At 40.1% G+C, this 21306-nt stretch overlaps 1 protein-coding gene and 1 pseudogene across 1 annotated transcript; one reads left to right on the plus strand and one right to left on the minus strand.

Moving 5' to 3' along the window:
- Positions 1-350: 350 nt before the first annotated feature.
- Positions 351-21161, plus strand: PPP2CA (protein phosphatase 2 catalytic subunit alpha). The gene is made up of 7 exons (XM_054568463.1): positions 351-685; positions 13938-14147; positions 17020-17193; positions 17728-17817; positions 18330-18491; positions 19814-19932; positions 20399-21161. The coding sequence occupies exons 1-7, from the start codon at positions 584-586 to the stop codon at positions 20469-20471; spliced, it is 930 nt and encodes a 309-aa protein (XP_054424438.1). The 5' UTR covers positions 351-583; the 3' UTR covers positions 20472-21161.
- On the minus strand, positions 7963-11736 carry LOC129066749 (homeobox protein OTX2-like; annotated as a pseudogene).
- Positions 21162-21306: the final 145 nt, after the last annotated feature.

Below are 21306 nucleotides of genomic sequence, written 5' to 3' on the forward strand. Positions count from 1 at the left end.
CCTAGCAGCTAGGAGGCCCTCCCGCGAGGACTGCGCCTGCGCCTGGCCCGCGCCCTGTAGGACGTAGTGCTCTAGGATTAGCCCAGTTCCCCAGCTCTGATCACTCCGCTTTCTGGCACTCGGTCCGCCCTTTCCCCGGGACCCCACCCTTCTGAGGGACCGCGCCCTAAAGCTGAAGGTGCCTCAGTTACCAGCCGGCTACATTGCGCCTGCGCCTTGGCCTCTGGTTTCCGCCCCCACCCGGCTCTGGCTGCGGTCCCGGGTTGGCTCTGCAGTTGCGCAGCTCGTGCCGCGGCCCTTCTACCCCTCCGCACCCTGCCGCCTCCTGACGCCGGGCGTGACGTAAGCACGCTGGCGGCCGCCATTACAGAGAGCCGAGCTCCGGGAGGAGAGCGAGAGGAGGAGGGCAGCGGCCTGTGGCCGAGCATTGCGGGGAGGACCAGCCGGCCAGCGCTAGCGCCAAGCAGCCGCCAGTAACCACTGAAGTACCCCGGACACCGGCGGCGGCCTGTGCGTGTGGCCCGTGTGCGGGCGGCGGCGCGGGAGTAGCGCGGAGCGGCAGCCGGTTCGGGCGGGTGTCATCATGGACGAGAAGGTATTCACCAAGGAGCTGGACCAGTGGATCGAGCAGCTGAATGAGTGCAAGCAGCTCTCCGAGCCCCAGGTCAAGAGCCTTTGCGAGAAGGTGAGCTACTCTCCGGCTGCAGGAACCGCCGTGGGCTGAGCCCGCCGAGAAAGAGGCGGTCTTGGGGAAGGTGCAACATGGCGGAGGCCGCGGGCCCGGGCCCCCCGAGTCTCTCAGACCGGTGTCCGGCGCGGTGCGGCCCGCCGGTAATTCCCGGGCGACCCGGCGCCCCCTGCCTCTCGCGCGGAGATTGGTTGTCCCTGCCACTGCCGCCTAAAATGGCGCCTTTCGCCCAACTCCAAGGCTTCGGAGCCTCCCGGCCTTGGCGTCGGGCGGGGTGCTGTGGGAGCCGAGACCCTGGGCTGGGGACGGTTTTGAGATCCGGGTAAGAGGACTTGAGTTCTACGGCCTGAGAATGGAGCCTGGGACTCTGCTGTGAGATAGGGAAGAGGCTTTTTACTTGGACTCAGGACTCGGTCTTAGCTCCAAAACTGTCTAGAAGATCCCCGACCAGGCAAGCTTGTATGCCAGACCACAGGACCTAGCTAAAGGTCACACAGCGTTAGTGCTATCTGGGTGGTTTGTGTTAAATTCACCGAGCAGTCTTTTCCAGAGACTTTTTAAAGCGCGTGTTTAAGAATTTAAAAATCTCTAACCTGATTTCTGTGAAGGTCGTGGTGGTAGTTATAAGGAGAAGTGTACTTTATTTTTCATAGTTGTAAGAAATGGAGAATTCGGTGAGTCATACTATATAAGGAGTTTTGGGATTGGAAATCAAGTGTCAGTTGAATTTATGATTTATATGCTGACTCAAGTTGGGTAGTGTTGAAACCCTTGCCCAAGCCTAAGGTACTAGGCATTTTGCCATTTATTTTTTAGATGAGCAACATAAACTGTTAAGAGCAGCAAGTTTTTCGTCCTGGCTGTTTGCTGGAAAAGTTGGTTGATTGTATTTTTGTGGCTCTAGGTAGCAGTAGTAATAATAATAGTTGTCGATTGAGTCTTTACTGTATTCCAGACATTGTGCTTAATGTTTAATTTATCTCAGGTGCTGAAAATAGAATCTTGTAGTCCATTTAATAAGTCCATTTTAATTTTCCTTTACAAAATAAACTTTTCAGCATTTTAATACAGAATTGTGGAATATCATGTTAGCATTTTGTATTAGTGAAGAGTTATTAGAGAGCAATTATGCTGACTGGTTTGTGGTTTGATGTGAAAATTAGGTTCATGAGTTTGGTGTATATGCTCCTAAAACGGGCCTTTTGAGAAACTATGCTGTAAATAATTGCAATTTAAGTGAGTCAAATTCAGGCTTATTTATCTCAAGCCAGGACAAAACTCTCCTAGTTGATGAGGTGGCACATCATCTATTGGAGCTGCCTTTAAATGCTAACTCCTTGACCTTTAATTCTTTTGCATCAAATGAGGATGGTATTTGTTTTAAATACAGGTTTTTAAAAATTACTTAATGTGGGTTATCAGGTCTTAACTTATAGGCACCATAACTGATGATGATTTTAATGACTTTGAGAGTTCAGTACTTTACATAGAGACTTTGAGTTAGCCATTGGCCAGATGACTAGTCATTTGTATAGAAAATATATGACTAGAGTTGAAACAGATATTCCAGGGTCTCTTCTAATCTGAAATAATACAATTTCATTTTAAATTAGTGCTCTGTGTTTAAATAGTGAAAAGCTATTGAATACCCCAGATTGCTTGCACTTACTGAAAGGAATGGAACGCAATGTAGAATAACCATGTTTGTTCTTAAGGAACCTGAATCTATTCGGACATCAGTAGTAAATGGACCACGAAGGAAAGGGTTTGTGTTGGAGGTTATAGAAGAAATATGGGATGCTAAGGTGGGGTGGCCGAAGCTTGGTGAGTCTAGTCTTTGTAAAACTAAGACGTCGTGAAATTAATCAGTTTATGCTTACATCTCTGTTGCTCCTCCAGTGTGTGCAGATTTTAGTTCTTAGAGTCAAAAAGATGGAGACAGCATTTGGAGTTAGGTTTCCAAGAAATGTATCTTTTGAGGGGATATCATCACACAGTCTTCCTACTGTGTTTTAGCTCATATTTCAACTTTTGGTATTAATCTTCCAAACTAAATTAATTTGAAGGCTGCTTTGTAGGTGTGGATGAGTTAGGATACATGGCTTGAAATGATTTTTTTGTGCAAGTCTTTCTAGTAAACAAAAGCTTTCACTGTAAACATTTGTATATTACACATAATACATCTGGTGAAAGCCACATTTTTTAAATCTTGAGGGAAATTTTTCATTAGTACAATTTTTTAAAGAAAAGATACTTGTTGGAAATAGCTTTGGTAATAATAGTTGATAATTTCTTTGATTATGAGAAGGAATGCTAATTTCAAAGCCTTCTATGTACCTGAAAATGCTTGATCCGAATGAAATATTTAAAGTTAAATACAAAGTAAAGATTACCATAAGATAGTACTGTAATTAAAAAATGCAGAGTTATTATTATGGTATCCCTCAACAATAAACAGTGTTAGGTGTTGAAAGGCAGAGGATCCAAGTGTGTATGTATTTATAAACAAGAGTGAACATGGTTTTTATGTTATTAACTAGTCAGACTCCCCCAACCCCCCAAGATGGGATTACGGTTTATATCAAAGCCAAGGTTTTGTGTGTGCAGTTTACTTTGTCATTTGGGGCATTCCAGTTTGTTGATTGTTTAAAAATTTGTGGTGAGTGAGTGCAGTTTTCTCTCAGGCACAGTTCTATAGTCAGCAACATTACTGCATCTATGTAACTGGACTGGTATGTTTCCATCTACAGATTGGAAGAAAATATTAGTGTCAAGTTGCTTTTGCATTAACTACAGTAAACAGTCTTTTATTATATGACTTCAGCAGTGGTTTAATTTAGGTATGACTTTCGGCTTTGTGCTTTCAGGTCTTACCAAACTTGTGGAGAATGTTGTTTGATAGCCAGATTTTTTTCAAAGCAGTTCTTTAGGTATGCTGTTTTCCATTGCTGCACAAGCACTATAAATAAAATGCAGTCATTAAGGCTTCGCTTAGTTGTAACATTTCTTAAGTGAGTAGGAGTGAAGCAGACCCTTTCTAACTGGATGAGCTGCAAATACTTGACCAAGGATAAATTCCTTTATGAAGTGGGTAATAAGTTTTTGCTAGTCTGTATATGTTTGATTTAAAACATTATTTGGTTTGTTTACGGGAAGTAATTTGAATATTGAGAACAAACAGCTGGCAGGGAAGCATGATAGAGTATAATATTATGTTCACTATACTCTTATATGCACAGTTGTCTTTAGTCTGCGAGACAGTTATTGTCCTCAGTTATAAATAGAAGTCAGAGGCTCAGAAAGGTAAAGTTATTGACCACAGGGGCCAAATCGAGATCACCTAGACTACGGGTTCTAAAACCGACGTTCCAGCCTCGCTTCACTGCCCGCCTTTCCCCCTTTTCATTTCCAGGACAGTGTTAACAATGAAAGACTCTGGTGAATTGGGGCCAAACTGAGTTGTAGAATCAAAAACTCTGTAAAAAAAAGCATTAATTTTATTTTGACTACTTGAAAGCTCCTTAATTCCTGTCACATACTGTTGCTTCACTTTGTCCTAGAGGAGTAAACAATAATTATTTCTCAGTTTTGGATGTGGCTAACTGCATTCTCCCCTCAAATGATTAATGAGGTAAAAACCCCAGTTTATTTTCTGTGTATTTTCAGAGAGCGTAAATTGTGATCCATAGACCGAGTTCTGAAATACTCTAACAAAGTGTATGCGACACTTCTGTTGTTCATTACAGCTTGTAAAATGCCTTTCTTTTTATCCTCATAGCTTCCACAGTCAAAGCTGTGTGTGCATTGTGTGTTTCATGATCTCCCAGGCATGGAGCCGTGGCAGTTTTGAGTTGACTTAATGGGGGAACACCAAAAAGGTGAACAGCTGTGCTGTCCACATACACAGGGTCCCCAGATCTCCCTTTGTTTCTCAGAGGCGGGAGTTCTGCCTCCGCAAGTGCCGGCCGCAGGGCCGAGGTGAAACTCCTGCTGCATAAAGATGGGTGAGCACTGCCCCAGTGTGTGGGACCGCACGCGCCTCACCAGCCTGGCGCCGCCCCTTTTCATGACACCACGGGTTTCCCTAGCTCATTGTAATCTCATTGTAAGTCATGTGGCGTGTTTGCTGGGTTTAGAGGAGATAAGCTAAGAAGACCGGGAGACGCAGGGTTTGGGTTGAAGTAATGGTGGGCAGGGGTCTTTTTTTGGAGGGTGATGAGGAGAGATAGGAAAAGTTTCGTGTGTCAGGAAACCCTCCCCTCCTTTTTTTTCTTTATTCATTTCTCATTACCATCCTTGTCTGAAAAAACTCTCAACCGGTACTCTCCTACGCAAGTGAGGTCTGAATTGGACTAGAAGTAAACAGGGGAAAGCTTTTCTTTTGTTGTTTTAAACAGCTTTTCTTTTCAGCTTCAGCAGGAGAAGTCCTAGAAGAGGCTGAAGTAGAGAGTTTTGACTTGCCAGTAAATGGCGAGGGTCTGAAAGAACTATAAAATAACAGTCCGGGGTTAACAGCTTAATTTCTTCACAGTAGCAAGTTACTGTTGCCTAGTTGTGTATGGCATTGTGGTTTGGAGTGGAAGAGCAATGCAGTGACAGACAGGGGTGTGTGTCTAAGCGGTACCTGACCAGCCCGCCGGTCGCTGGGGCGCTCCCTGTACCCGCCCCTGCCTTAGTCATTTTGTTAGCACTGCAGATCGGAATTTGTGCACTGCTGTTGTGTTAGGGGGGCTGAAAGAAGTTTGAGAAGCCTTGGTAAGAGTGCCCCTGGGAAAGTGTTCGCTTCGCTGGAGTCAGAGAGCGTAGTTGACAGAGGTTATTAAGTGTCATTGATGCTGTAAACTGTGACACTGTACATTTGTTTTTGGAATTCATTCAACCAAAATTTATTAAGCCTTTATCACATGCATTACTAGTTTTCAGTATTTAGCTTTGTCTAAATAGCGTTATCATTCTTAGGGATTTGTTAGTTTATTTTGTGCTCTTAATAGCAGGGTTTCAGATTAGTCAAGACGTTGAATTTGTAAACTCCACATGGGAAAGGTTTTAGAACATTTGTGCTAGTGGCAGTGGAGGGAATTTTATTTCTCTGTCATGCATCATTTGTAAACTAGCAGTAATGCCCTCTCTCTATTTTGTTGAGTCGTTCTGACTTTTAATAAAAAAAGCTTGAGAAGTGCGTTAGGATGGAGTAAATTTTGGTGTTGGAAGGAACCTTAAAGACCTTCGAGGCCAAGTCATCTCTTACAGATGTGGGAGGAAGCAGGCCCAGAGGGTTGAATCGAGTTTGTGATGGATTGTTGTGGTGAGAATTTTTAAACAACTATATATGTAGCAACATTTCTTAGTTTAGTTAGGTTGACTGTTTTTCCTTATGATGGAATGATTGGGAATGTTGAATTCAAGCACATGTGTAGGTTGCATGGTAAAGATTGAGGCCAGTCTGTTGACTGAGAGACAGACATATGGCTGTAAAGAAAACAATCATTCATTCTGGTCAGAGGTAAAGATGATTATTTGAAGCATAATCATATAGCTTTTATCAAAGAAGACCGAATTGTTCATAAAACATGAGAGGCATCTGTTCTGTATAATTAATGAAAGACAAATAGTATGAAGAGAGGTTTGGTAATTGAAGGAAACTCAGATTCATTTGCTTCCCGGGCTAATAATAAATCCTACTTTATGTATTACACGAAAATGAAAATCTAGCCAGTTGTATTAATTTGTCATAAACCATAATTTTTTGCTGAGCTACAAAAACCAAAGGAACCCCTACCTTTTTCTAAAGGCAGCAAAAAACAAAGTGAAATTCTCTTAGGATATTCAAAAATGTATTCTTACTTGCAAATGTAATTATTTTGCTTTAAATTAAAAACTATAAAAGTTTTTAAATGTCTACAGTTCTGTTTAAACTGAAAAGTAAAATTGAAAAACTGCAGTTTTTCTTTCACCTTCTCTTACATCTTTATGCCTATATTGGTGAAGATGTACTCAACTGATTAGAGTATGGAATGTTAAATTTACTTGAACTAGAGTTCCAATGAATATTAGAATTAATAATCAGATTTTAATAGAAAAATACATAATAAGAACATCATCCAACTCTATTCAAAGAATACATGTGGACAATTTGTGTAAGAGGAGAAATAACTCGGAAATGAACATAGAATAAAAAATTTGAAGTGGAAAGTGCCAGTTAAATCAGGAGATAACTTCTTATATCTGAAATGGCTGAGAATGGGTTCATTCTTCCACTTATTATTGCATTACAAGTTTTGGGCATAATCCAGATTTTTTGTGTGTTCTAGAACCCTTTTAATACATTGATACATATCTGCTAGATACAGGAAGAAAGGGTTTACACATATAGTATATACCTTTTCCAGTTAACATCTGCAAGCATAAACAGTAATGATCTCAGTTTATAAATTTAGCAGGGCCAGAGCAACTGACCAATGTCTCTACTGCTAGGCTTACCTGCAGTAAATTACAGATGAATTAGTGTCCTTTTTTTTCCCTTCTCTTTCTCCCCTCATTCTTCTTGTCCAGAGACATTTTGATATAAAGTTGCAGTGTATCACCTCCAGCCAAAGGTAATCTTAGAAGATAGTTGCTCTGAATTTTACTTAAAATTATAAGCTGTTTAATCGCAGAAGAATCCCTGCAGAGGTGGAGTTGAACGTTGCATACAATAGCAGAATCACAGTTTAGCAGAGTTTTGAGGTCTCACAGATTAAAAACCACAGGGGTGCCATTTATATGAGATACACTGATAGTCTCAATCTATGTATTGACTCCTTATGAACATTTTAAAAATAAAATAGTGCATCTAGGACCGTCACTTGCACAATTCACAAAGCCCTGAAAAGTTTTTCCAGTGCCAGCCAACAATTGGTTATGAAACATAAGCTTGAGACATTGAACATTTTTAAGATTCAGCCAGGGATTGGCTAACCCATTGGAATACCTCTGTTTATGAAGGGTATGTCCTTCCCTTCTTTCCCTCATGATTTAGTTTTGTTTGTTAATTTTTGGTGGTATTTAGTTGCACATGGCTAGGATGCTTTGATCACTTTGCAAATCAGGAAAACCAGTGATATAAAACTATGGCAGGATTTTAAGTAGAATGGTTGGGCCATTTCAGGTTGCTGGTTGGTAGGCCCCTCTAAAGGCCTTCATTTTTCCCTGTTTGCCTCCCAGAATGTTCATTAGAAGATGAGCCTGAGCATCATGTCACCCCTTTTAACCAATGCCTGGCTGAGACTGGAATGCCCGGCCCAGTATACTTTAAAATCACCCATAAAAAAAGAAGTTCTACAGGTCTTCACAAAACCTGGAGTTGCCAGAAAGATGTCTGATCTTTATGATCCAAGCAGTTAGCATTGAAGTTAAGCTTCCAGGAAGCAGTTTGGTCCTTGTAATCCAAGCAGTCGGTGATTGAGTTGAAATCCAGTCTCGAAACTCCATATCCTTGGGTGGAAACAGAACTCGGGGACTGATTGAGATGACTGTGACTGTATTGGTACCAGTGGGCTGCGTGTGACCCCTGGTCGAGGAAGCTGGTGATGCAGAGGGGTCAAGAGTCACAGTCCATACCTCAAAGTAGGGAGTTGGGCGGGCATATTCTTGACTCTAACCTGAAGCCTGAGTGTAAGTTACGGGGTATAGATCATACATGCAGGCAGCGGAGGTGGACAAAGGATCTGACAGTGGGGAGGTGGAAGCTGGACTTCAGAGAGACAAAGGAGCACCGCTGCTGGAAATAGTTGGGACTGAGGTGTCAGAGGGAGGAGTGAATTGGCCACTCTCTGAGCACACTTCCCAAGCTAGAGATCTTTTGGGCAGGTCTCACTTTATTTTGACCTCCCATTCTGTTGTTGCTGCTGTTGGTGGTACTTAGCTTTCTTCTTCTTATTTTTTTAAGATTCTGTTTATTTATTTTTCAAGAGTGGGGGAAGGAAAGGAGAAAGAGAGAGAGAGAAACATTGATTGGTTGCCTCACTTACCTGGGACTCAAGCTGCAACTGAGAATTGAACCAGGAACCTTTTGCTTTGCAGAGCCGCGCCAAACCAGCTGAGCCCACACAGGTCAGGGCACTCTTTGATTCTTAAATTGTACCTGGGTGGCCCACCAAGGGGTGCAGCAAGTCTGTGCCAGAAGTGGTCAGACTCAGCCCGTTGCCTGTGTAAGGCAGTTCCTTAAGATAAGATAGCTTAAGGCACAAAGTCGGCCCAAATGGCACTGTGGAGAGGGGTATAGAATCCAGACAGAAGGTCTTGGTTTTGCCCAGGGTGGACAGATTCAGGGTCCTTGGTGGGTGGGTTTGGAGTGGTGGAACTAAGGGCGAAGCAGATAAACAGGTGCTGGTTTACTGCTTCAGAGGCGGCAGCAGCAGTCCTCTCATGTTCCACCACTAACAAAAAGCATAATCCAGTGGTGTAATACTTAGGAACCTAAAAAATGTTCATGCTATTTGCTCTGTGATCCCACAATTGAAAGTTTTCTGAAAGGAAGATAGCATGTGCATAGATCTGTTCAGGAGGATGTTATACAGCACTTTAAAATGATCACTTTATAATGTCGTAGGAAAATGAGCTAGTGACTGTGAAAATAAGAACATAAAACCAGATGTTGACCACTTGTAGATGTGAGGTCTGTGTGTAGGTAAGAACCGGAAGAAATGAGTAGTTTTCTTGATGTGGTAGAATCAAGACAGCCATATTCTTAAAAGTTTCACCACTAAAATAAACAATAGCAACACTTTAATATTTTTCATTCTTTTTATATGAAGTTTTTCTGTAGTTTATTATATTTTTAAATGTTTAATAAGTAAAACTTTATAGAATGTCTTTTCCTATGATATAGATTAAATAGAAATGATATTACTGTTGTGTGCCCTTAAGGAAATTAATATATAAGTGGTGGTAAATCTGTTGTTGGTTCATTTTTTTTCCCTCTTTTATTTCCTTGAAAAATCTTGGCTCGGATGATCTATGAGGTCTAATTTAAGTCTGCTTTGTTTGTGATTTCATTTATGGTGGTTAGGGATGACCTATATCTAAGAATGTCAAGTAAATCTGTAAGGTCATTTACCTTATACCTGATTGTTTTATAGTAGGTTGAAAAATAAAGTTGTGTGCTTTTGGAACCAGAACTCAGAATGCTGAGAGGCTGTTGAAAATAAATTAATATCCCCAAAAGTAGCTTTCCTTCAAGTGATTCTGAACTGTTTGGATATTAGGATGGTATATCCTAATTTATTTTCAGATGCTAATTAGCTGAGACATTTGAAGGTCTGGGAAAAAATGTTTTCAGGGAAGCAAAAGAAAAGTTTGGGTGGTGTGTTTTGCTTTTGTTTCTGTGCATAATTCCAGTGACATGGGACTTTGTAAATTATAGCAGTCAGAATATCAGAGAGTGAAAAGGTAGTTATTAAAAATAAAAAAATCTCAAATCTTAATTGTGACTTTGAAAGTCTGGTTCTGCCATTTACTTTGGAGTATTAGACTAGAGCGTTGACGCTGTAGTGGCTGGAGGAGGGCCTGGAGGCTCTGAGGATGACTCTTTAGGTCCCATCGGGTGACCATTGCTGGGTTCCACGAGGTGCTTCTGGGACTTAGAAGGCCTGACTTTTTGTGATAGCACAGCTTCTCTCAGACCTTTCTTTTTCTATGGATTAGTTTTCCTGGTTGTAAAATAATCTTTAATGAGGACACCCACAGCCTTTATAATTTTATTCTGGTGGACTGTGGTAGTGTATTTTGGTGAGCTCATAAATTGAGACAAAAACAAACAAAGTATATTTTAAACTGGTTCTTTGTAAGTGTGAGTTTTTGTTATTAATTATATACTTAATTGCATCTGATACAGCCTGCTGATTTCTTTGACTTCCTAGGTTTAGAAGTTAAAATGTTCACTTTATAGATACAGTGTCCTTTCCCTTTTGGAGGACAGTTTGGTAGTGGCAACATAAAGAAGTGCAAACTACTAAATACACTAATAGGTCCACTTCATGGTATCTTCTTTCAGGAACAGGCAAGCAAATACTAGGACATAAATTGCAACTGCTGTGTGGCATCGCCCCCCTCCCCAAGTGTTACCATTCCTCAGGGAGTAGTACTGTACACCCACTCTGAGAAATTAGCCAGGTATATATCTGCGCATTCGAACTCCAAGATACATTCCCCCCCCCAAGATAATATTGTTAAGGAGAAAAACAGAACAATATTGTTTCTAGTTTAAATATGCGATTATGTTTCTTTAGGCATATAATATATTAAAATGTGTTAACAAGATTTTGAAAGGATATCTATATCAGAATGCTATTATTGGTGGTTACTTTAGGCCCATGGTGGGGAATGAGGTTGTGGAGAGTGGTCAGTAAGTTTTGCAAATTTCTTTAAAGTAGGACCTGTCATTATCATTCACAGCTGTTTTCATTAGTATGCAGTAGGTTCTGAAAACACTAGACGTGGTACTACTGCCAAAGAGAGTTAGTAATAGAATATACCTGGTTAATTTGTGCTTTTTAGTAATAATAAATCAAGGGAGGTTGAAGTTACATTAGAGATATAGATTATATATATTTCTTAAACCTCTTTGAGACAGTAGGTTTTTTTTCTGTTAAAAGTGTTAGATCAGATTAATAATTTAGATGTCAGTGGTTGGTGAATGTGCTGAAATAGGCTCCCCAAAATGTTTGGAAGCTTGAAAATAGTTCTTAAACTTGGCTGCACCTGAGAACACCAATGTGGAATGAGGAGGGGAGACTTTAAAAAAATATTGATGCTTGGATTTTACACCCAAATATCTGACTTAATTGGGAGAGGTGTAGCCTGGGCTGATTGATTGGTTTTGGTTCAAAAGAGCAGGAGATTTTTAATATGTGGCTAAGGTTGCATACCACTGCCTTAAAACCAGTCCTGTCGTGCTTGGTTGTTGCCTGAAGTGTCATGAGTAGAAGCTCATTAGCAACCGTTCTGTTGTCATTTCATCGCTGTGGTGCAGCGTTTTGCCTTTTCCTGACCAGCCTCCCGTTGTGCATTCTGAACCACCATCCCATAATGCAGGCCACATACTATAGACGGTATGCTCAACAAATGTTCATCGAATGTGTGAAGTAACACCTTTAACCCATTCTCAGGACAAATTTCTTTTGCCTTAATGGTTTAACTGAAATCTGGCTCTTTCTGAGGAAGTTATGTACCTTCTCTGATACCCCTCCCTGATGGGTAGATGCTGCCCCCCGCTATTCAAGGATAAAATTCCCCCAGTGTTTTTCAGGCTTCTGTCCTCTACCTAGATATCTGGCCGTCTTTCCTTACTGCTGTTACTTGTTTCTTCATTCTCCAAAGAACTTGGTACCAATTTCCTGGCCAATTTCGCTGATGTCCTGGGAGAGATAACCATGGCTTTCCCTGAAGATGACCTTGGTTTAAGTTCTTGATTCACTTAACAAATATGTATGGAATGTCTTGTACATCTCAGGCATTGTTCCAGCAAGGTGCTGTGTATGCAGTTGTGAATAAAATGAATGGTGAACATTTTAAAAACTGTTACTGTGATTGTTGCATGAAACAGATTAGAGGCAGTAAAATGGAACAGGGAATTCAGTGTGGGGGGTCAGATCAGCACAGCGATCAGATGAGATGATGGTGGCCTGGGCCAGGGTTGTAGCAAAAAAGATGACGCAGAGGGATATAAGATACGTTTCTAAAGGAGACTGGGCAAGACTTGTCTGGATTGGTCCGTGAATGCTAGTGGCCTTTAAGTTCTACTCCACCTCAGATCCACAGCCATAGCCGTACCTCCAAAATGCTAAATTCGCTTATCAAATTTTCTGCCACTGGATCTTCGTTCTAATACCACTTTGATTAAACTTGTTGCTCAGTCTGTATCTATCCATGCTTCACTCTCCCCCTACATTTCCTACTTGGGGTGACCAGCTGTCGTGGTTTGTGTGGGCACAGCTGAGGCATTTCCTGGGATGCAGGACTTTCAGTGTTAAAACCAGGGTAGTTAGCTACCCTTGCCCCCCCCGCCCCGGCCCCCACCAGTCCACCCTCTTCTCTACTCCTGTGTGTCATGCTTCAGCCATGTTCATTTTTCTCTCTCAACTCCTAGGACATTCTGCACATGACTGCAACTTCCTGTATTGGACCTCCTTCCATTTGTTTCATCCCCTTTCTGTAACTAACTCATTCTTTGGACCTCAGGCAGTTTTCCTAGCAGCCCCAGGGATTGTGATCCTGAAACATTGCGGCTTACTCCAGATTGTCTTAGCACTTGGCCCTGTCTTCTGTAATGATTTTTATTGTCTGCCTTTCCTGCTCTACTCTGCTTTTTGGGCTGTCTTATTTGTTCTGATACCTTATTTAAAGTGGGCTGTGCCAGTTAATCTCCTTTTCTTTCATGGCATTTAACACAATTTGTACTCTGTTACTTAGTTACTTGTTTGTGGGCTCTCGCTTCACCGCTGCATCCTGGGTGCACACTTGCCTGGTTGGCTGTGCCTCCAGTGCCTAGCACAGGGCTTGGCACGTAGTATCAGTCAGATAATTAAGCAAATGAATGATTGTCTCCCACTGCTCTTCACAACTTCTATCATACAGTAAATGATCAGTGTGTGTTGAATGAACGAAATGATACTGAAATATATATTGTTACTACTAAAAGTAATATTTGAATTAGTGATTAATGTGGAGGAATGCATGTGCTGTCAAACAATTTTCTAAAAGCAGCATAAAATCCATGTATATTGAATAGTCACAATTATAAAACAAGAAGCTTGTATTTTTGGTTTAAAGTGTAAAAACTATTAACATACAGATAATTTTACTGTCTTTCAAAAATTAAAGTCAAGTAGGACTAATAAATTTTCATAGCCTGGAATTTTGGAGTGCCAGCATTTAAAACTAAGGACCTGAATGTCTTGCTCCATTTTCAGTGCTCTTATATAGCTGCTAATAATATGATCTCCTTAGTATTCATTTGGATGGCAACTGGATAGGCCTAAAAACTCTGATGCTGACGAGAGGAACGGGGACAATGCATCTTGATAGACACTTTTTCTAAGAACCAGAGGAGAGATAATCAATGAGTGGAATCTTGCCCTCTTATTTTAATGAGATCATAATTGCCTGCAATTTCATCTTAAACGGAGTCCCACCCTTTAAGCTACATTAAATGTAAGTCAACATGTTTGTTAATGTCAAATGTATTGGTTTATTTTCCCCCCATCTGTAGGCTAAAGAAATCCTGACAAAAGAATCCAACGTGCAAGAGGTTCGATGTCCAGTCACCGTCTGTGGAGATGTGCATGGGCAATTTCATGATCTCATGGAACTGTTTAGAATTGGTGGCAAATCACCAGATACAAATTACTTGTTTATGGGAGATTATGTTGACAGAGGATACTATTCAGTTGAAACAGTTACTCTGCTTGTAGCTCTTAAGGTAATTTCAATTCTATGTTTGGACATTTTAAACTGTAAAATGGTCGTCTTCGGTGTTCTTTTTCCCAGGGATTTGTGATTTTCTCCATCTGAATGTTAGGTTTTAGAGTGAAAATCCAAATTTAGGAATGCAAGTATTCAGGTTTGGAGCTTATAAATAAATCATAGGTATGTCTTCATTCTGAGTAAGGTGATGGTACAAAATAAAAACAAAAAGGTTATTCTTGAAGGAAGAGAATATATCTGATTATTTGAAAAAAATGTTAAGAGGGCTGGTCAAATAGAAATTTTAGATCAGTAAATTGGGGTGTGGACAGGTAATAATAATTACCTTTCTAGATATTTTGGAAGTATTTTCAAGGAACAAAATATATCAGTTGTTGGAATATTTATATCCTGTGACACCGCAATTTTATAATTTCATTGAGGTGGAAATTCAAGAGGAATAGAGCTTTATTTATCTGAGAACATAAATTGCGGCCTTGTTTTTAATATCAGAAAAAGAATTGGCCTAAATATCCAACAGTAAATAAATATCTAAATTATATGATTTATCTCAGTGGACTAGTTTGCAGTTATTAAACATGACATGATAACCTAGAACAATAGAAATGATAATTAAAGAAAGCAAGTTGCTTTATACCAGTTACAGCTTTGGGCAATGTTCAGAGTCTGAAGGTGAAACACAAAATGGAAGGTAGCTTTTAGTATGGAAGCCTCCCTTTCACTTAAAAGAAAAGTTTGACTTTACCTTTTGGGGAGATTTTATTAAATAATATACAGAATGGTGAAATGGCTGCCGAAGACTTCTGATAGTACTGGAGAAGCGAGATGTAGTTTTGGAAAGAGCTGAATTTTAGGCAATTAATATGATGTATGTGTTTGTGAATCTGCTAGCCTGGATCATGTAAAGTGCTGCAGAACGTTTTTGGAGGTCATTATGTCCTGCATCTGTAAAATAAAGCAGTTAGATTAAATGATGGAGAGTTTTTGCAGTGCCTCTAGGAGAGCAGCCTTACAAGCGAACTTCGAAAGTCCAGATGAATCCCCGTGCTCAGAGAAGGAATGAATGTGGTACATTCGAGAATGCATGTTTGAGGCTCTTAGGGGCTGAATTGTGCCACTACCACTCCCAAATTCCCCATGTTGAAGACCTTACCCCCAGTACCTCAGAATGTGTCTGTATTTGGAAATAGGGCCTTTAAAGGGATAAAGGTAAAAATGAGCTCATACGAAGGAGCCCTAATCCAGTATGACTGGTATCCTTATAAGAAGGATTAGGACTCAGATGCAAAGGAAAGGTGATGAGAAGACTTGTGGAGAAGATGGACATTGCTAGCCAAAGACAGATGCCTTCAGGTATAACCACCCTACCAGCATCTTGGTCTTGGGCTTCTGGCCTCTCGAGCTGTGAGGAAATAAATTTCTGTTGTTTAAGCCACCTAGTCATGGGTGCTTAGTTATGACAGCCCTAACCAACTATAATACTATGGTAGATAGGAAACTTTAGCACATAGTGATGGAACAGTTTGGTATCCATTTGCAAAAAAAAAAAAAAAAAAAAAAAGAACTTAGATACCAAATGCATCAAAATTTATCATAAACCTACATATGAGAGCTAAAGCTATGAAACTTCTAGAATAAAACATAGAAAAATCTTTGTAACTTTGGGTTAGGCATAGATTTCTTAGCTGTGGTACCAAAGGCACACTCCATTTAAAAAAAAAAATAAATTGGACTTCATCAGAATTATTTTTTCTTCAGATGATATCACTGAGAAAAATATCTGTAGTCATATATTTTTTAAAAAACCTTCAACTAAGATGACAAGTAATTTAAAAATGGACAAAGTATTTGGAAATTTCACCCAAGAACATATTTGAATGGTTAGTAAGCATATGAAAAGATGCTCAAAATGATTAATCATCAGGGAAATGCAAATTAAAGTCACAGTCACAGCCAGCTGAATGGCTGTCATCAGTAAGGATGATAATACTATGTTAGTGAATTTGTGGAGAGATTAGAGCCTTCATACTTTGCTGGTGGGAATGTAAAATGGTCCAGCCACTTTGAAAAATGGTTCAGCAGTTTCTTGAAAAGTTAAACATATCCCTGTCATATGACCCAGCAATTACACTCAGTAAGGAATCTACCCAAGAGAAATGAAAATATATGTTCTTATAAAAGCTTACATACAAATGATTGTAGCAACATCATTCATAATAGCCCCAAACTGCAAACAATCCAAGTGTTCATTTGCCTGATGAATAGAGAAACAAAATGTGGTATAACCATACAATGGAATACTGTGTAGAATAAAAAGGAACAAACCACTGATCCATACACAGATGAGCCTCTACAGTACTCTGCTAAGTAAGAGAAGCGAAGCACAAATGACTACACATTGTAGGATTACATTTATATGAAATTCTAGAAAAGACAGATCTCACTAGTGATAAATCAGCGGTTGCTGGGAGCGGGAGCTGGGAGTGACTTCAGATAGTCAAGAGAAAAGGGTCTTTGGGGATAATGGGAAGATAGAAAACTGGATGGTGATGGTGGTTGCATAACTATAAATTTTACCAAAAAAATCACTGAACTGGGAAAAATTCATGAATGGAGTTTTATAGCTGATAATTATTCTTGGTGTAAAGTTAATGGTAGCAGAAGTTTGATTTTGGGTCCACAGGTGCTCCGTGGACAGATGTCTGTAGATGTGTGGTTTCAGTTCCATGTGAAAGAAGGGCTGGGGGGTATTGTTGTTTTTTAAATAACAAAATTGGAACTCTGGTTTTCCGGGCAAAAGGTTTGCCGAATTGTTTGGTTTTTGAAGGAGCCAGCGTTCCATGTTGTTTTCCATTTTGTTGTTTCAGGTTCGTTACCGTGAACGCATCACTATTCTCCGAGGGAATCATGAGAGCAGGCAGATCACACAAGTATATGGTTTCTATGATGAGTGTTTAAGGAAATATGGAAATGCAAATGTTTGGAAATATTTTACAGATCTTTTTGACTATCTTCCTCTCACTGCTTTGGTGGATGGACAGGTATGTAGGTCTTCCTAAAACTTAAATTGCTGATTATTTTCATTGTTCTGCCTTCTTAATATATAAGTGCCAATAACTTACTTTTCCACCCTCACATCCCTTTGGGGCCTCTGTGAAATGCCTTTGTATCAGGCCCTGACCTCTATGTTGGGACCACAAGGATGAAAGACATAACCCATTCATCTCTCAGACTGTGTTTCTGAACTCACCTGGGAGATGTAATTAAGGAGGTTCCAAGAAAATTTTGTGAGAAGGAAGATAATAGTCTGTGGTGAGGGTGATGTAGAGAAACATTTTCTCGCAGGAACTGGTTGACATGGGGTCTGCATGGAGTAGAGATGGTTTATCAGGAAAAAGGTAGTGTAATCGATAGTGTAGAGTGGGCTGCAGAGACAAGCCCACTTGTCTCTGTGGCTGTGGCGGAACACAGAAATACCAGTGGGGACAAGGAAGGTGGGCTGCTGCCTGCGCCTTAGTCCTGAAGGTTACAGGTTTCTTTCGGGGGAGGTTAACATTATAAACCACTCTTTTCAGATCTTCTGTCTACATGGTGGCCTCTCGCCATCCATAGATACACTGGATCACATCAGAGCACTTGATCGCCTACAAGAAGTTCCCCATGAGGTAATTTACTTTTATTTGGTAATGAAATGTTTTTAGCAAAGCTCTTAGAAGAAAAATGTAACTTAATTCATACGTTTTCTCTCATTTAATTCTCAAAAACAACCCCATGTAGTGTGAGCACTTTTGTTCACCCCAGTCTTCAGAAGCCGCTCACATTAAGGACCCCGCCAAGGACACGACAGTTGTGGGACTAGGCTTAGGGCACAGGGTGTCTCCAGAGTCTCTGCCCTAATCACCAGACTGTGCTGCCTGGCATAGAAGTCTGCGTACTTAAGGCAGATTAACTGGTTAGAGTGTGTTGCTGTGGGGCTCATTGACACAGGCTATTCCTCTTAAAGACATCTGGAAATAGTTTATCTGACACAGATGTTTGACTTTAACTGTAAAACCTTTTACTGTTTTCAGCAAACACCACTTAAAAAGTGTGGCTTAGTAGAGAGCTGCTTCTAATACTCAAATTATGTATTAACGATTTCTGCAAGAGTCTGTTTAAAACTTAACTTGCTTTTTAGGGTCCAATGTGTGACTTGCTGTGGTCAGATCCAGATGACCGTGGTGGTTGGGGTATATCTCCTCGAGGAGCTGGTTACACCTTTGGGCAAGATATTTCTGAGACATTTAATCATGCCAATGGCCTCACGTTGGTGTCTAGAGCGCACCAGCTGGTGATGGAGGTATGTCCTGTTCTTTGAAACCTGATTAACTTTTAAGATTTTATTTATTTTTAGAGAGGGGAAGGGAGGGAGAAAGAGGGAGAGAAACATCTGTGTGTGAGAGATACATCAACCGGTTGCCTCCTTCATGCCCCCAACCAGGGACCTGACCTGCAACCCAGGCCTGGGAATTGAACTGGAGACCCTTTGGTTTGCAGGCTGGCGCTCAGTCCACTGAGCCACACCAGGCAGGGCCTGGTTTGCCTTCTAAGTAAACTTAATGAAGGAAGATACTAGGGAGTTTTAAATGAACGATATTGGTGAGAACATTCCATGTATTCTTTCTGATGTTTATCGCTATAGCCTGCACACTAGAATTAAAATCTCAAGCTTTTGATCACAATGAAATTCATAGTTAACATGTTTTCAGGGGTTTATTGGGGTGACATTAGTTAGTAACATTATATAAGTTTTAAGTGTACAATTCTATAATACATCATCTGTATGTTGCATTGTGTGCTCACCACCCAAAGTGTAGTCTCTCTCTATCACCATTAATTTAACAGAGATTAATGACTGGATAGTGCTTGGGATTTAAGAGTGGTAATGTAAGATTCAGGGCGCAGGAGAAAGGGGAATGTAGTATTTTATGATCCCAGTTTTGTTATATATTTAACATGTATATGTGTGGGGGAGGGTTTGGGAAGAAATAAACCAAAATATATTAAGTAGTCCTTAGGATGGTTTAATTGCAGGTGATTTGAAAGGATAGAAAGGGGAAATGGGCTCAATTCTTAGCATAGAGCATTGATTTAGCATGCTTACAAAATTAGGGTTCCGTTTCGATTAATTCTGACAATTCTGTGGTTATCAATAAAGTCTGACTTCGCTAAACATAGGGGAAGAAATTGGTGAACAACGCTTTAAAAGTAACTCATTCAGTCAAATAGTCTGAGGGAGTGAAGCCAGAAATCCTAGAAGTATCCTTTGTAGCTGGGCAGTGACCAGCTTGGGGGCCTTCACTTAGACTGAGGAGGGAATGAAAAAGGTGTGGTCTCCTGGGAATATTTGTTTGCCTAGAGCTGCTGCAGTAAAAGAGGCTGATGAGTTACTGCTATTTACACAAGGCCACATATTTAAGAGGCATTTTATTATTTGGTTATTGGTGCTGTTCTTTTTTAAGTTGTGCAGAGTACAGAAAATTACTAAATTATCCAGAAACAGCATTGATATTTTTCAAGCCTATTTAAGAGATTTTTTTTTTTCTCTGTTGAGTAGAGTCACATTTAGTTATGTAAATAAGGGAGTAAAGTATGTTTTTATGTCCTTTCTTTTTCTTGTAGGGGTATAACTGGTGCCATGACCGGAACGTAGTAACAATTTTCAGTGCTCCAAACTATTGTTATCGTTGTGGTAACCAAGCTGCAATCATGGAACTTGATGATACTCTAAAATACTCTTTGTAAGTATCTACACCTGAGTAGTTGGTTGCCATGACTGTGGGAGACTTAAGAGTTGAAAAAGCTCATGCTAAATCCATTCCAATTTAATATTTAAGTTTCTTTTGAAACAGACCTATGGTATTTTGAAATACATCACTGCAAACTTGTGATACATAGATGCTAATATGACATATGACTTTTAAACCTATATTTTACTCATTTAGTAGAGCCCATCTTTCAAACGGTCTTATAAGGAAGCCCAAAAGCGTATCCTCTCCGGATAAAGTTCCCTGGGCTCTTTGAAGAGGGATTCATCTGGAAGACCCTTACCATTCAGAGCATGATTAGGTTGCTGCTCCATTAAGGGAAGCTGAAATTAGATAGGCAAAAGAATGTATGAAGTTTGAAAGACTATTGTCCTTGATTTTGATTGTCAGTACATTGAGGTCTTAGAATATAAACAGCAAATTATGTCTTGTTTTTCAGCTTGCAGTTTGACCCAGCACCTCGCAGGGGCGAGCCACATGTTACTCGTCGTACCCCAGACTACTTCCTGTAATGAAATTTTAAACTTGTACAGTATTGCCATGAACCATATATTGACCTAATGGAAACGGGAAGAGCAACAGTAACTCCAAAGTGTCAGAGAATAGTTAACATTCAAAAAACTTGTTTTCACACGGACCAAAAAGATGTGCCATATAAAATTACAAAGCCTCTTGTCATCAACAGCCGTGACCACTTTAGAATGAACCAGTTCATTGCATGCTGAAGCGACATTGTTGGTCAAGAAACCAGTTTCTGGCATAGCGTTATTTGTAGTTACTTTTGCTTTCTCTGAGAGACTGCAGATAATAAGATGTAAACATTAACACCTCGTGAATACAATTTAACTTCCATTTAGCTATAGCTTTACTCAGCATGACTGTAGATAAGGATAGCAACAAACAATCATTGGAGCTTAATGAACATTTTTAAAAATAAGTACCAAGGCCTCCCCTCTACTTGTGAGTTTTGAAATCGTTCTGTTTATTTTCAGGGATACCGTTTAATTTAATTGTATGGTTTGTCTGCACTCGAGTTTATTTCCCTTCTCAAATCTCAGCCTCATGTTGTTTTTTGTTATTGTCAGAACCTGGTGAGTTGTTTTGAACAGAACTGTTTTATTTCCCCTACTGTAAGACGATGTTACTGCACAAGAGCACTGCAGTGTTTTTCATAATAAACTTGTGAACTAAGAACTGAGAAAGTCAAATTTTAATTGTATTAATGGGCAAGACTGGTGCTGTTTATTTAAAAGATACATCAATTGATAAATTTTAGAATTTGTAGAATTCTAGGTAAAGAAAAATAAAAATCAAGGCCATTACATAATCTCTCTGGTAACTCCTTGG

This window comes from Pteronotus mesoamericanus, unplaced genomic scaffold (genome assembly GCF_021234165.1).
Source record: "Pteronotus mesoamericanus isolate MK-2021 breed Mesoamerican mustached bat unplaced genomic scaffold, CSHL_Meso_final contig_2, whole genome shotgun sequence".
Lineage (NCBI taxonomy): Eukaryota > Metazoa > Chordata > Mammalia > Chiroptera > Mormoopidae > Pteronotus > Pteronotus mesoamericanus.